General features: G+C 36.9%; 1 protein-coding gene across 4 annotated transcripts; it reads right to left on the bottom strand.

Moving 5' to 3' along the window:
* Nucleotides 1–187: 187 nt before the first annotated feature.
* On the bottom strand, nt 188–11,447 carry lnpk (lunapark, ER junction formation factor). 4 transcript variants are annotated; one of them, XM_042010183.1, is made up of 16 exons: nt 11,334–11,447; nt 10,228–10,299; nt 9,273–9,314; nt 8,851–8,901; nt 8,636–8,772; nt 8,345–8,403; nt 7,841–7,881; nt 7,359–7,442; nt 7,212–7,263; nt 6,924–7,058; nt 6,600–6,710; nt 5,611–5,716; nt 4,982–5,052; nt 4,585–4,755; nt 3,917–4,006; nt 188–2,904 (listed from the first exon to the last, which is right to left on the bottom strand). In XM_042010183.1, the coding sequence occupies exons 2-16, from the start codon at nt 10,252–10,254 to the stop codon at nt 2,720–2,722; spliced, it is 1,362 nt and encodes a 453-aa protein (XP_041866117.1). In that variant the 5' UTR covers nt 10,255–10,299; nt 11,334–11,447; the 3' UTR covers nt 188–2,719. The 4 variants fall into 4 exon arrangements, with proteins under 4 accessions (XP_041866117.1, XP_041866118.1, XP_041866119.1 ...); XM_042010184.1 differs by having other exon boundaries at nt 6,600–6,692; XM_042010186.1 differs by lacking the exon at nt 188–2,904 and adding an exon at nt 2,912–3,775.
* Between the last annotated feature and the right edge of the window lie 4,559 nt (nt 11,448–16,006).

Raw genomic sequence — 16,006 nt, 5'->3', positions numbered from 1 at the left:
TGTTTTCATGCTGTTTTATCTTTTGTATCAATATTAACTGACTTCAATGATTATTTACCTCCTAAATCACTGATTGCCAAATGTAAATTAAAATTTTATGCAGTCAAATCATAATGTGGAAAATTAGCTTGACATGAGGCCAGCGGTAACATCACTGAAAGATCTTTGAAAACAACTACTGCCCATCTGTGTTACTAAAAAACTTTATTAGCTGTGCCATGCACACCGATAATGACAAACAGCATTGGCAAAAATGCAATTATTAAATCTAGCAAAGAAAAATAGACCTACAAACACAAGGTGAACAAGTAGTATTACACATGTTCATGTGACAATTTACAGAGATGTTATTAAAATATTAAATCCACATCTTATCATTTTGAATTTATTATGGCAGAAAAAAAAAAAACACTGTCAATCCTAGCAGCATTCAGGTAGCCACACATCAGTAAGCAGGTGTGGGCAGCATGCTGGAACATTTTAGGAACCTAAACTCAGATGAAGGAGTTAAGGTGGCAAAAATCAAGACAGGAGACTCTCAGTTCATGTAGAGGAGTCTCCCCAACATAAAGGTTTGTTCAAGAACAAGTTTGATTCTGGCATTGCTCAGCCAAAACCTTCAAACACAACATTGCTTTAATTCATGTTATGGTAGCTGACAACTAATCTTAAACACCACAAGATTATGAAAATCCAAAAGTTGACTTAGCCAACCAGCAGTTACCAAGGCACACATTATATTGGCCCCACACACTTACAAAGAGCAGTTAAAATAAGAGAAAGCAAACAGAAGAAAACCGAAAATACCTCAAACAATATATAATCTGAAGCAACATCAAATCTATGGAAACCCAAATTAAGTCATCACTTTTTAAAAGTATAGAACACGTTGGCAATTACAGGTTACTCAAATGTTTAAAATCAGTGCAGCAATAACTAAAATAGAAACCAAAAGACAATACTGCCAAATAAATAAATAAATAAATAACAGTGCAATTGCAAATATGAAATACAAAAATAGCATTTGGCAAATTGTCATCATGAGGACAATGACGGGCAAGAATCAGTCAGATGTAAAGTGGCAGTTTTACCCCCAGTGTGCCATCTCCTACAGCCTTTTAATCCTACTGCAACCACAGCTCGCCAACATACATTTTATCCTCAGAAGAAATTACTAAATTTGACCAACTCCTTTATACAGATTTTTAAGAAAAACAACTTAATCTAAATTTATAACTTTACTTTTCTTCCAGTGAATATGACAAAACTCCCAGACCTGGAAGATCTGTATTTGGTTCCCAGACAAATACAAATACCAAAAATCCTGCTCAGATTACAGCAAAGTGTTTCTGTTTCTAGCAATTTGATGAATATATTTTCCTTTGCTAAGCTCTGTTTTCTGTAATAATAATCCAGGCCACAGAATGAGGGGGACTGTATACTATTTAGAAAAGGTTACCCTGAAACATACCCTGTGCTTGAAAAACAAGTTTTTCAGTTGTTCCACTGATTGCTGATCTGAGGCCTTTTCCAACTTTCTGACTTATGACAGCAGATTGGGCATCAATATCTCCCAAGTTCCTTCAGTACAACAGGTGGCAGTGTGCATTGCAGACAGTGCTGCAGGCTGCCATAAAACAAAAGAAAATGACAAGTACAAAGAAATCACCCCACTTCAAAAATTAACTGACATAAACTGTATCTAACTTGCAATGGCATTCTTTGTAACTGCTGTATTAAATTTAGTATTAGTGAAGTGAAACTTGCTTTCACCTTTTTAAAAGTTAGTGCATCTAATTTTCTTTCTTTCAATGAAAAGACTTTAGGAAGATGGTTCCTGTCATACTGATTTTTCCTCTGCGAACTTCTGCTCTGAGCAGACCTCCCTTCACAGGAAAAGAAGAGAACGACCTGCAGTTTTCTGGATAACTGCTCATATCCCATATAGCAGGTACAGGATAAGCTGCACAGAAATTATGAAAATATCTTAAAAATTTTGCAGGATAAAATATGCACCGGTATAATATAAAAACATGAGTATACCAAAGCTATCCTAGATAGTAGATGCTTCAAAATTAGGCTAAAATCTTGCTTGAGAGGGGTTATAAGTTATGAGAAAAGATGAAAAAGCTGCTGCAGTACGCCGACAACTAAGAGTGTAGTTGTATGCATAAACTGTAAACACAACTGCTTATGTTCCTATTCACAATGGGTTTGCCTTAAAAAGCACTTTGAGCATCATGCATATCAGGTTTAGTTATTTTTTTAACATCAGCTCAACTATAATTTCAAACAGTACTGCCCCCACCCCACATTTAGAACTGCAGATGTTTCTGCTGTCAAGGCCAGATCATGTGTGAACCAGCTTTTCAGTCTAAAACAAAATTTTACATTAATTATACAGCATCCAACTACTTTAAACCTAAAAGTACCTTACAGAGTAAATCAAAGAATATTAAACTATGTCAGTTTATGTGCTGCCAGCTATGGATCATTATCAACAGCATTAAAAAAAAACAGCCTTAAGATTAAAACTACAATCATCTATCCGATACACTCCCAGTCAAACAATCAAGCTGTTAACAGCATGTCATGTTGGCATTATTTTAGGCAATACTTCTAGACAACTATTGATAATACTTGTCCGTCAACATTGCCTTTAAATGGTACCAATCCGCTGCGGCCAACAACATCTTCACGTCGCTGGTCCTCCGTTTAACTACAATGGCTGAGATTCTGTCTCACAGGGGTTGTTTTGACTCTGCTCTGATTCCTCCTCTGCCTCCTCTTCCTGAACCAGCTCTTCCTCTGCCTGCTCCTCCTCTTGCTGTTGCTTCTCCTCTGATTGGCTCTCCCTCTCCATTTCTTCGGTAGGTGCTTCATCTTCTCCCATCTCTTTTTCATCTGTAGAATTGACATGGAAGTGACACTTGTTCATAACACAAAACTTAAGTAACAGCTGGAAGAGTGAGACTGAAAGTGCGAGTATGTAAAATAATATAAAGAAACTGCATTAAAACAATGATTGGTTTTTGAGAGTTAAAAATCAGTAATGATGTGAAAATTAGCAGCATTCCCCTCTGATGTAGTTCACTTCTGGAAAAGTTCATGCAACGTAAGAGGTTTTGCAGACAAACCCAAGGATTCCCCTTTTCCCATTCACCCAAATTTTGAAAAAAAAATATTTTCTGAATATTGTCTTTGTGGGAAAAAAAACAAAAAACATTTAATTTCCAAATCAACAGCAGTGATTTTAGTAAACAGACATGGAAGACAGAAGTATAACCACATTTAACGAATCAAGATTTTGTACTTTAAAGTCCAGAGTGGCCGTACACAGTTGTTGAAATTTGAACAAAAGACACAACAGAAAATATTCTGTACCATCATTGGGTTAGTGATGTTAAAGTTCAAATGGGAGTGAATTGGCAAGATCATAAAAATGTAACTACGTGCACAAAATATTTACAGTCTTTCTTTGTTTTACATTTTTCCTACATAAAGGTAACCAACCAGACCACTCTGATCGTGGTGGCTAGTAAAGATCAGATCTGAGTAAAAATGGTATTTAAAGTCTAATGTTTGGAACTTGTTGAAATGATCATCTCTAAAGACAATAAAAGAAAAAGCAGGAGCCGAAGTTATTGTCTGAATTTTATAAGCTGAATTAAAAGGGAGGTACTTATCCTAACTATTAGACCCAAGTCTGTTCTGATGACTTCCAATATCGTCCAACTCCAATAGCTGACTCAGTGTGACTGCCAGTAGTCGTAGTCTGAGTAGGGACAGGATTGTGGTCTATGATGTTGTGAATTCTACAGCAGTGAAGACTGGCCCATTTGAAAAGAAATCAGATTAATCACAGTTAAAATTATCCCAGATTGGACAGAGAATAAGAGAAGGGGCACAGGGGAACCTGGACTCTGCAGGGGTCGGCTCTGAGGATTCTTTGGTTTCTGCTGGATCCTGAAACTGTGGACCAAATTCCGTGGAGCCGGAGGTTTGGCTAGAGGCAAGATCACACTGTTAAACTTACTGGTCACTGATGCTGCAGTGGAACTTGTGCTCATGTTTAACTCCCATGTAGGCTGATTATTCATGGGAGTGAAACAAATGTTTGATTGCTTTACTGTTCAGCTGGCACTAAGAAAAGTTATACTAAAGCTCTTCAATGATTTTGTACAAGCAAAACATTTAAATTTAACATTGCAACAGTTCATATACGAGATCATTTGGTTGGTACTTAGATAATATGACCAAAAGCAAGAAGGTTGAGTAGTAGTAAGAAGATTCAGATCTACAAGATGAACCAACAAACAACATCTGGTATAAATAAAGATACTGATTTAATAAGTTGACATAAAGCTGAAAGAAAAAAAAGCAATAAACTAAGAAGCACTGAGCAAAAATAGCTAGAACATGGAGTAAGTTAGATGAACATGGACAGCAGGGTGGAAGTGGAAGAATGTGTGTGTGTATAAAAGACTTTTCCCCCTCAACTCCCTTCTACTTTGATTCTTTCACATTCAGACCCAAGACCAATGTTTGGACTATGCATCTGTGTTTTAGTATAGTTTTTAGTACCTCCAGAGGGTGGTGCACTCTCCTCTGTTTCTGTTCCAGAACGTTGCGATGGTCCAGGGGAATGTGAATCTGCTCTGAGTCTCCTCTCATAGCTAAACTCTGGAAGTCTCGGAGCCTGAGGTCGAGTCTTCCTGGCCGGGTTCAGAAAGTAGCAATAGGCACAACGAAATGCTGGTGGGAGACGGGAAAAGTCGGAGGGGAGTAAACATCGCTTAAGAGAACTATAGAAGTGTATATCATTCCAATAATTATGACACGTCAACGTGCTTTTACGAGCATAAATCGTACTTTATTTATGCTGCTGAAAAAGAAGAAGCAAAATGTTTTTTCTTAAATTAAGTTAGTTCTTAAAATAATGCAGTAGTGAAAAAATGCAGTATTATGTCTCTGATCTTACCTAAATATTCAAACTCTTCTTTCAGAGCCATGCCGTTATGAGAAAAACACTGCTGGCAGATCAATGCATATCTACAGGAAACAAAAAGAGATAAAGGAATGAGGATGGAAAGAAAACATCTGATGTGATAAATCTATGATCTTTAGTGCATTCTGGGAATTATCCTGACAATCTGTCTCAACCACTTCAGTTCTTTTTTCTGTCTTGCTGCTGTGTTAATTACATTTTTACTAAATTTATGGTCTCCCATTTTTTAAAAGGTTTTCACATTTAGCTATTCAAGTCTTTATTTGTAGTGTGTCATTGAAATGGTCAAGAAATACATGAAGAAACATACTTAATTTTTTCCTTTCTTGTTTGCAGTGCAGGCTATGAACACATTTGGCAGCTGGGTTTGATTACTAGACACTGCTGCCGAGTTTGGAGAAAGAAGTTACAGTTTCTTTACTGCCAGTAAATATGTTGTTTTTTTGTGCGTTCACTGCAGAAATGGCCTTTAAAATAAGTAGGTACAATCTGGCAAAATGGCTGAATAACGCATCCTTGAGGAGGACAGCAAAATGTGTGAATGTGGGTATAAATTTCAAGCAGAGTCCACGATGAGCTCTCAGACTAAGAAGGGTCTTCACCTGTTCTGTGGTCCATCTCCTACCAGGTATTCAATGACCCTGTCCATTGCTCCCCTGTCTTTGGGCAGAATGGGTCTAGCCAATGGAGGGCCTGGGGGATGCATACCTGCAAAAACATCCACACATATGATAATAAACACAGACATGGAAGAATCTACTCTTTCAAATCAGGACCACCTATGTTAAAATACACTTACAGGCATTGAAACTGGGTTGTGGGAAAAAGTTGTTTTTAGATGCACTGCGATATGAACGTGGACAATTCAGAATCAATGAACAACTGTTTAAAATACAAATAGATTTGTTTAATTGTTAAGTATTAAAACAATGTTGATTAATGCAAAAGGTAGAACTGGAAATTATGGAGGTGCAGCACCCAGCCAGTCTGTGAATGCACAGAAAAGACAAGATGGCTGAGAGTGAAATCAGACCGGCACACACTAAAAGCTAGTGTGTGGAAGTACTTCGGTTTCTAAAGGGGGGCTTTGTTTGTATGGAAAGTCCAGTTTGTTCGCGGAGGTGTGAATATGCAAACAAAAACTCTGGTCCTCCTACAAACTGACTTCAAGTGAACCAAATACAGGAAGCAGAGTACAATGCAAAGGGCATTGTAGGTGAACACAACTAAAATACACTCCCGGCAGCTCTGGCTGGGAGAACTGTCGAGCAGTCAGAAGTGGAGGAATGTGGTAAAAGTTCTGAGAGAACTATGGTCAACCCACGACCTCTAGGATTTGATGCAGATCCATGTTTTGCTCTTATGCGGTGGAAACAAAGTAGTCCTGTATTATCTAATAGATGAGCAAGTTTTCTTCTTCTTTGCTTGTCATGATAAATATGAGAAACCATACGACACATTTCCACTGAGAAAGCAGTAGCAGTCCAATAGTCACACGGATGCATCAAGAATTGTTTTATAATCGCATCTGAATCGTAATTCAATCGAATCGTGAGGTGCCTGAAAGATTCCCACCATTACTGAAACCTACCTACACCTGGTATAGGGGAGCAGGGGGTCCTTGGTACAGCTCCCTGGGGGACAGATGCCAAAGGTGAAGATTTCTCCGGTGGTCCTCCTGGAGCTGAGAGAGGAACACGTTCTGTTGGAAGAGCAACATCAAGTAAAGACACAACATACTGTCTAAAAATACCCAATCAGAGGCAACTCGCCCTGCTATTCTGTCTTCCTTTTGTTGTCCATTGTCTTGATTTAAAAACAATTACTATATGAGGAGATCGCAAGTGTAATATTTACAAGAAACATTTAACTCTACTTTAAACTCAATTTTTAATGTCTCCATATGTCCCCTTACCCACAGGTGTACCCCCTGGTCCCAGCAGGGGCCGCGCTCCTGGTTGGGGGGTCATCACCATTGGAGTTGGGGTACCCATTAGAGTTGGGGTACCCATCGGCATGGGTCTCATTGCTACCCCCCTCTGGCGAATCTCTGCATAAAAGAGGAACTAAATTTGTAATTTATCCATTTTTTTTTTCAAAGTTTTTTTCAAATATTTTGATGGATGTGTCTCTTCAAAGAGAAGTTTCCAGCTGCAGCTCTAGATTGCCACTCCAACTTCCAGCAGTGTCACGCGTACTGTACCTTGACCTGGTCTGGGAGTCATCTGAGAGCGAGCTGGTGTCGACTCCAGTTCCTACAGCAAAACAAAGCCAACACATGTAAACAAAACAAAGCTAATAAAACATTAAACTATACAGACAGCTAAAATTAAACTCGAACAACACTCACAGCTTTCTTCTTAGCTTCAGGATCGAAACGTTCAAGAATCAATTTGGCATTTTTGTATGTCTCTGTTTCCATCACTTCCTCCAGCTGGAAAGACAAACTGGTGAATCTTTCAGTGATAACAGAATTAACAGTCTTAGCTAAAACATGAAGTAATGATATAAATAAAAAGGCTGGAGTGATTCTTCTTCTATCACAGCTTATGAGTTTAAAGAATAAATGACATGAATGACAGCATAATATACTGTAGGATTAGCTTTATGAAATGTTTTCTAAATAAAAAAATAGTGTACTGTTTAATTCATATCTATTGATATATGCGCTATTGGCTTGATCATCGAATCTATGTAGATTGATGCATTGTCATAAAAAATCTTGATCAAATTTTCCAGGAGACAAGAAAAACCATGTGGTGAAGAATGGAAAAGTCTCACTCTCAGAACTCCCTGCATTAAGTAAATTGCTGTGAACGACTGAAAACTTACTATTTTTTTCTTGGCAGCTTTTAAATCTTCAAGTTTATCATCTAAAAAAAAAAAGAAAAAAGAAGAAGAAGAAGCATACACAACTTCAGTCAACAAGTAAGCTTCATTCTGCTTCATCCATCCTTGTCCACTCAAAAAATAAATAAATAAATAATATTATCAATTTAGACTTTATTAAACAAACATTGTCAAGAATTTGTTTTATATTAAATTATGTATTTTATAGTTATCGTGTCCTGAATTCTCTGGTAGTAATAAAATAAAAGCTGTTTAATCTATTACAGTTTCAAGTATCAGATAAAAGTGAAGTTCAATACTCTCCATAGTTTGTGTGATAGTTGAAAATAGCAATAAAAAAGGAAATGATACATGAACTGCTAAAAGAGAAGCAATTCTCTAAGAATGAATTCTCAAAATATCTTTTTTTTTTCTCCCCAATTCTTACAACCAATATAAGCCTTTAATTGTTATTTGAGGTCTTAGCTTAATGGGAGACTGACTTACTGTTTCTTTCAGTGCGTTTGGAAAAGAGGAAAATCAGTAGCTTCCTGATGAACCACACACTGAAGAAGAAGAAGACTGAGATGAAGGTGGTCTTTACAATTAACTTCAGATTTAAACATGTTAGCTTTCAACAACACTTGTATTTGCTCATTGTAAAGTTTGTAGGACTCACAGAAAATAACACAATAACATAAAAAACATCCCGCAAAGAGCAAATTGAGCAAAAACAAAAGAAAATCCACATCTATATTTAGCAAAAAGTTGCAAATGATCATGAAATACAACACTCACAGTACAGGATATAAAAAGAAAGGCAGGGCCAAGGCTAGTCTCTGTAACCATTCGTCAGGAAGGTAGAGACAGTAGACGGTCAGAGAGGTCAACAAGTAAAGGACAGATGAATAGAGAAGCAACCGGCCGACCCACAGCTGCAGACAGATACAAACATGATCATGAGGATAAAGAAAAAAAAGCTCCAGATGCTGTTCAGGGTTTGATGACTTTACCTTTTGCAGACGCTGATTTTTGGCTCGAAACTCCTCTAGCTCTTTAATCTCCTGCAACAGAAAATACTAATTAAAAAAAGATAAATCAAATAACAAAAGAAATTGTAGTAAAAATGAAAATGTTACATTTTACCAATTAGGGGTTCTAGGTCAAGCCTTGAGACAAGTATGTCTTCTTTTTTATTTGTCAATAAACTAGCAACCTTTCTCACAAGGCAGGACTTATTAAATTAGCTGGATAATTATGCTAAACAGAACTGGGAATTTCTACCTCGTGTTCAGTTCTGGTCAATCCCTAATTCAATAACCCTGCTGCAAAAACAGGGCCTTGCTGACTAGGGACTAATATGAAAAGCAAAAATGAGCTTGTGGGTATAAATGATCTTGTATTTGTTCATAATATCACAATATTTAGTCAGTACCTTATCAATGTTCTCCAGCTGCTCAACAGTGGTTGGTTTTGCCTACATTGAGGGTAAAGATCAGAAAATCATCTACATTATCACCTTTGAGCTTCTCTGTACAACTCACAGCAGACAGACTAAAAAGATTGATCTGATGGTTAAATCATCCATATTTCTGTAAGCACATGCTCACTTCTTACTAATTAATAGATCAATCCCTGCTTCACTGAATATCTAAACTACATGTACATAAAAAGCACATGTGATGTTAAATTTCACATGATCGAAGGTTGTACTACTCTTCAGTCTCTTCAACTGCCCCCCCCGTCTCTCTCCCTCTTTCCCTTTGGCTTCTCTACTATGTCTAAAAATAGTGCTTGAGTTTAATCTAGCTAGAGTGCAGAGTTCAGTGTGTTCATCACTATCATAATTTAATTGTCTTGTAGAAAAAAAACACAGGAAAAAAAATGTACAGACTTGTGGAGCAGAATAATCAGGTTAGCAAAAAAAGACAAGAGATAAATAGAAATAAAGCACTGTAACCATTTAAAATACGTTAAACGCTGTATTAACGTATACACTGACATAACCCCTCATAATAGAATAGAAAGACTTTATTGTAATTATATATAAACTAATGTACAATGAGATTAATTCTGTAAGCCCTTAAAGTGTGAGAACTCAAGGCTTCTGAAATATCATTTTGATTGCAAAAGCATGAAAAAAACATAAATTACTTTTTAAAAAGACTAGCAAGGCAGTCAATTGTATTGATTTCTGTCCATTAAAAAGACTTTTCTATGTGTTTGTATAAATTTAAATATCTGTTTGACAATGAACTTGGCTCTCTTAACAGCTATAAATTTAATTGAAATCCCTGAGATAAAAAATAATCTATGAATTGTCAGTCTTTCATTGTTCTCAGAGATGTCAGATCTTTCTCTTACTTATCGTATATTTATAGGTCTCTTACCTTCCATCGTGAAATCAAACCCCCCATAGCTTTAAGTTACAGCAGCTTTTCTTCTTTGATTTCTTGTGGTCACTATAAAACAGAGACGCTCCTATTTACATCAAGGTTTAAGTACACAGTTGCTGCTTATGTTGCCTGAAAATGCCATATATACTTACATTATCATATGATCTATAATGCTGCCTACATAATCACACACAATGGTTACACTTGTTGAGGATTAACTAATACAACCTTCTCATGTAGCTCCTTATATATTCTATTAAATACAACAAAAACAAACACGTCCACATAATGATGCCCTGATGTAGTAATGTAAAGATTTAAATAAATCTTTATCACATATGAAGATTTAATTCTACATGACAAATCCACGTCTACAATAAACTATTTGCAGTACACTTGTTGTCTGAATATAACATATATATTTCATCATAGATCTTAGTTCACAAGTAATGTAACTGCTACAACTCCAGCTGTAACTAGACAGAAAAGTCGAAGATGCCTCAAAATTAATCTGCCCATAACTAGTGGTAAAAAGATGGAAACATATACTATGAATAGCACTGACTCAGAGTGTAAGATGTTCCATTTCACAAAATTTGCAGGCTTCAGTGATATAATTGTAGTGATTTGCGTCATTTGTGTGGTTTGTAACTTTTGAAACAACATTTTCTTTGTATACCGAGATGGCAAAAGTCACGGTAGTCCCAAAGGCAGAAAAACTTCACTGAAAACGAAAATATGCCATCTTTTTTCCTTTTGAATGCCTTTAAGCCAACAGCAATAAAACAATTCCACGAACAGCTAACTTAATTAAATTAGGACCAACGTTAGCTGCTTTATCAAAGCTATAGTCACTTAACTCTACAGCTTGTAAACCACAGCACCGCTAGATAGCCATTAGACGGAAGGGGCGTTAGCCACAAAATTGTTAACTTGAACGTTAACGGGAAGACAACGAGACTATAACAAAAATATGTTTACTGATGTACCAGGCTGCTAGCTAATGCAGCGGCATGGTTCAGTCGTAATTACAGGGCACTCTATATTACCGTTAGCCATCTTCACTCGGTCTTTTCCATTTATGATCTAATAATACTTACATTAAACGGTGTTTCTGTTCGACTTTTCTCTGCTCAAAAAAGAGCAAAGACAAGGAAAAGACACACTTCAGTCCTGACCTGATACTCCAGCGGCCAACCAAACGAGAGTTTGGCGCGGCGTAGAAAACGTAACCTCTGAATGACGTAATCATAGGACAAAGGGCGCAATGTTTCCCAGAGGCCTTTGCAATGTAGTCCTTTTCATTCCTCTTTGGTAGAAATTGAGTTTGCCTAACATTCATTATCGCAACTTTCATGGCAGTTTCATCGACGAATTGATTAGTCAGAAATAAAGTATTATTATACTTTTTAAATATAATGAGACAGAGAATCCAACAAGAAAAATAATAATCTAGATTTAATTTCTTTATTTTAGGAGCAAGTTCCATCAGTACAACAAATAATAAATATATAAGGACTGTTGTTGGAAACTAAATGCTGACATCAGTGAAACTGTACTTTTTATTATCATTATTATTGTTGTTGTTGTTATTGTTGTACTCCAACTGCACAAAATGGAAAAGCAAATTTTAAATCGCAATGGCTAACTATCGCTAATACAGTCCTCAACAAACCTATGGCAAAACTCAACCGCAGGCTACAAGCCCGTGTTTTTTCTGGCGTTTCTTTATTCATTAAAAAAATGCAGCTTCCTGCATAGAAGCTGTGATTTCCACTTTTACCACTAGATGGCGACATTGTATAGGGCAAATCACATAGGCCCTCATACCATGGACTGTATCTGGTCAACAGGACACACAATATACTTTGTAATTACAGTATTTCTTTTTAACTAAATATTTTTCCAAGTAAAATAATTAAAGGAGTATTTGTTCATCTCCTTTCTCCAATATACTAGTCATAATTTAATATGTGAACTCTTTAAGTTTAAGTTTGAACTGTTGTCTGCACAGCTGGATTCGAGGCCAACTCAGCTCTTCAAACTCACACCTGGACAGGAATCAGCACATTGTTTGAAAAGTCTTGAAGCTGTGGTATCCCACTAATATTCAGCAGTTTCTTCTCGACTCCCAACTGAGCTGCCTGAGATTTGGCTGCAGTGTGCAGAGAGTTGGCCTTCAACTTTAGTGCTTGTTTCCTCCGGAGTCTGAGGAGTTATGGGCCCAATAAAACTCCCTCTCTTACCCTCACACGCACACGCACTACAGATAGGCCTATAGGCTGTTGATATATATTATAACTGATGAGTAATCCTGATGCTAATGTTATTTCCGTTTCATTAACCCGTAATAAATTAAATGCTGAATGAAATTGAACGGCAGAGACTTTTCCAACTTTCCAGCACAGCATACGCACGTACATACATTTTGTGTGTGTAGGTTGCTGTAAAGTTGAGTGCAGCGCATGTGTCTCAGATAAACAAAATAAAATAAAACCTAGATGGATTTTTTTTTATTCTTTTTATCTCCTGAACAGAAATGGAAGAACATTTATAATGTTTTAGTGATTCTAAGCGCAGATCGTGCAGAGATTTCGGCTACTTAAAATGGTTTTTGTGAGCTTTAAGTCTCATTTAACGGTTTATACCCAACAAGACCAAAAACAGGTACTTGACAGTTTTGTTCCGCAATGTGCTACAAAAATCTCTTGTTCATAGTCTTTTAAAGAAGGTAAAGCATAATCACAGTACGAATATATTATTCGTACATTCGTACATTATTATTATTATTATTATTATTATTATTATTATTATTATTATTATTATTATCTTACCTTAGTTTAAAATATTTTGCATCATTTAGCCCAGGGATCACCTGCTCCGGTTTTCGAGGGCCGGTGACCTGCAAGATGTTTCCCTGCAGCAACACATATGATTGAAATGAATGGGAGTCATAATGTCACGTTTTGTGCAAAACTTGACATTAAGCTGTTGGAGATCTATTTTATTTGGTGGGTAGCAGAATAGAGAAACACGCAATACCTGCAGGACATCGGCCCTCGATCGGAGTTGGTGATCCCTGCCATCGCTGAGGGATGCTCAAATCCGGTCCTCGAGACCTATCCTGCACCTTAGATGCATCCCTTCTCCAACACAACTGAATGAAATGGCTGAATTCAGGCACCCGCGAGTCATTCAGCAGAGGCCTGGTAACGAGTCATTCATTTAAGCCGTGAAAGGATAGTGGTTCTCGAGGACTGGACTTGAGCAACCCTGCGTATCGTCTCCACAGCAGTGTTCCAGTGGCAATGTAAGGCCCAGCAGTGACATAATTTCTCCTCTTTTATGGGATTTGTGACATTTAGAGTGATGCATTCATAGTTCAGAAACTCATTATTTTGTCTGGCAGCCAGACAGTGTCTGTCAAAAAAATAAATATAATTTTAGAGCAACATCCAGTGGATTTTTCATCTAAATGTGTCGAGTTCAATACATTCGTCACATTTGTCAAATACTGAATATGTGATTTTTGATTTAAAAAAAAAAAGAAAAAAAAGAAAAAAAAGTGAACTGATTTCCTCGTATGGCTCTTTTCTTTATTTGACTTCCTTTAAGCGCGCCACGTTTTTAAGACAATATTAACGAGTAGACCTTTTCCTCTTTTGGCACCGAAAATAAATGCTGAAAAATGTAGGCGGTCTTCTGGATTTTAACATCTTATAGGCCTAATATTAATAACAAAAACGAATGAAGAGAAAACAAACAAAAGAATCATTTCGCGGCTTCAGAACACTGGCTTTACTGAACAAAGCAACAAGACAGTCTAATACATTAAATCTGACCAAACTAGTTAAACGAGTGGTGATTAAAATAAAAATATTTTGTATTTGCGATGGTAATAATTAATTTCACATTCTAGGACATTTTCAATGTTTATTTTAAGGGTGTTCTTCGTGGATTTAAAATTGTATTTATTTTTTATTTTATTTTATTCGGCTGACTAGACTCTAACTCGTCTGTTCTTGAAGCCCTGGGACTGGGATGGATCCCATCACCATGAGCAGGCGGCCTGACTGAGGTTCACAGCCAAAGGAGAATTTCCAGTTAACCCACTGGCGTGCCTTTGGACTTGTGGGAGGAAATCGGAGCATGAGAACGTGCGAACTTAAGGCGCGCCTTCTGGTTTGGTACACTGTAAGATGACAGAAGCAGCCACTGCTCCAACAACACGAAAAGTCATATCCATTTCAACTAATTAAATCTATATTGAATTTATACGAGCTTTATTCGTTTTTTAAAATCTATTATAGGCTTCTTCCGTTCATATACAATACAATGACTATCGGTTAAACCTCCTTTTTGTAGACATAGGTTTACTGAAACATCCTTAGTTGTAATGTACCACACCTAAAGCGCACGTGACCGCGTGGTGCAGCCATAAGAGATCCTACATTAAAATGGCCGTTAAACAGAGGACATTTTGGGTTTTTCCTGAATGTCACACATTAAAGCAGGGGTCCCCAAAATTTTCCTACAGGGTCCCATTTATAAAAAAAAAAAAAAAAAAAAAAAAAAAAAACAATGTCAAATCGTGAGTTGTACGTTTGGTGAGACAGGCTTTTCTAGGGTTCAGGATGAGAAGTCCCCAAGTCCTGTTATAACCTGTTTAGCGTGTCAGATGCTAATATTTGGAAACACACAGCACACTGGTCTCTTTTCATTACCCACCATTAAACTTTACCTTTACTTGAGCATTACCAGCTTATAGGGCAAAATATGCCTCATCATGTTTTTTAGGTAGTTGAAACTGTTGCTAATTCATCATCATTTGCCCATTGGTACTGTCACAAATTTTGTCTATTTCAGTCTAGCTGTGCCTGGTCCGTCCCCCAGTTTGGGAACCACTGCAATAAAGCAACATGGGGAGGATCAGCAGCAGTAACTAACCCTAGAAAGTATCAAAACACTGTTAAACTGTAAACATTTTATTTCATTTTTATAATCGCATGTGCCCCACAGACCACAGAAGGCGCTGTAGTACATTTACATACCGAAAGTCCTTTTCCTGAAGGGTTAAACTTGTTTATAAGCTTGAGTGGTTTAACACCAAAAATTGCTTTCAAATTAACCAGCATAATATCTTGATTATTTGTATTTTGCTTCATAACAAAATGATGCACTGTTATATTCCAACACCACTTTATGCTACGATTTGTATCTTAGGTAACGGATCCCTTAACAGTCACTCTTACAATAAAGCAGCCCTTTGGTGCAGTTTCCTCAGTCTATATTTACTGTGTCCTGTGTCTTCTCTCACAGGAATCCAGGACATGATGAAACTGAGCTGAATAAACCCACAGGCTGAGAGGAACAAAAAGCTTCACACAAATACTGTATCTTGTAAAATTAATGTATGGTTTAGGTTTTCTTTATGGGGAAGCAAATTTTCATCTTTCTCCAGAGATCTGCATCATATTCTGAACAGATGAATCCACAGTCTTTTGACAGTCATTTGTGTTTTACTTGGAAATTGATGCAGCAATTTTATTCACTGAATGCTTGTTGTGTGAAATTAATAGTTTGGATTATAATTGTTGCTGCAAAGAGGTTGGATTGGAGATGTGCCAATCAAACCTAAAAACATCAACCTTCCTCAAACGAGACATTTTCTGTAACTGCCAACTCAGTTCACATGTATCTATACTAAGAACTGCTTTTAAATCAAAAGGCGTGCAAAATCACACACTTTATATCTGATAAGAACATAGAAAGA

Source organism: Melanotaenia boesemani, chromosome 16 (genome assembly GCF_017639745.1).
Source record: "Melanotaenia boesemani isolate fMelBoe1 chromosome 16, fMelBoe1.pri, whole genome shotgun sequence".
Classification (NCBI taxonomy): Eukaryota; Metazoa; Chordata; class Actinopteri; order Atheriniformes; family Melanotaeniidae; genus Melanotaenia; species Melanotaenia boesemani.
Note: the sequence above shows the minus strand (reverse complement) of the source record. Positions and strands in the feature narration are given on the sequence as shown.

Coding starts and splice junctions, on each gene's coding strand:
- lnpk (XM_042010183.1), bottom strand. CDS start 10,254: ATGGGGGGTTTGATTTCACGATGGAAG. Junction 7,059..7,211: donor GACTCCCAGACCAGGTCAAG/GTACAGTACGCG, acceptor TCTTTTATGCAG/AGATTCGCCAGAGGGGGGTA. Junction 4,756..4,981: donor AGAAGAGTTTGAATATTTAG/GTAAGATCAGAG, acceptor GTCTCCCACCAG/CATTTCGTTGTGCCTATTGC.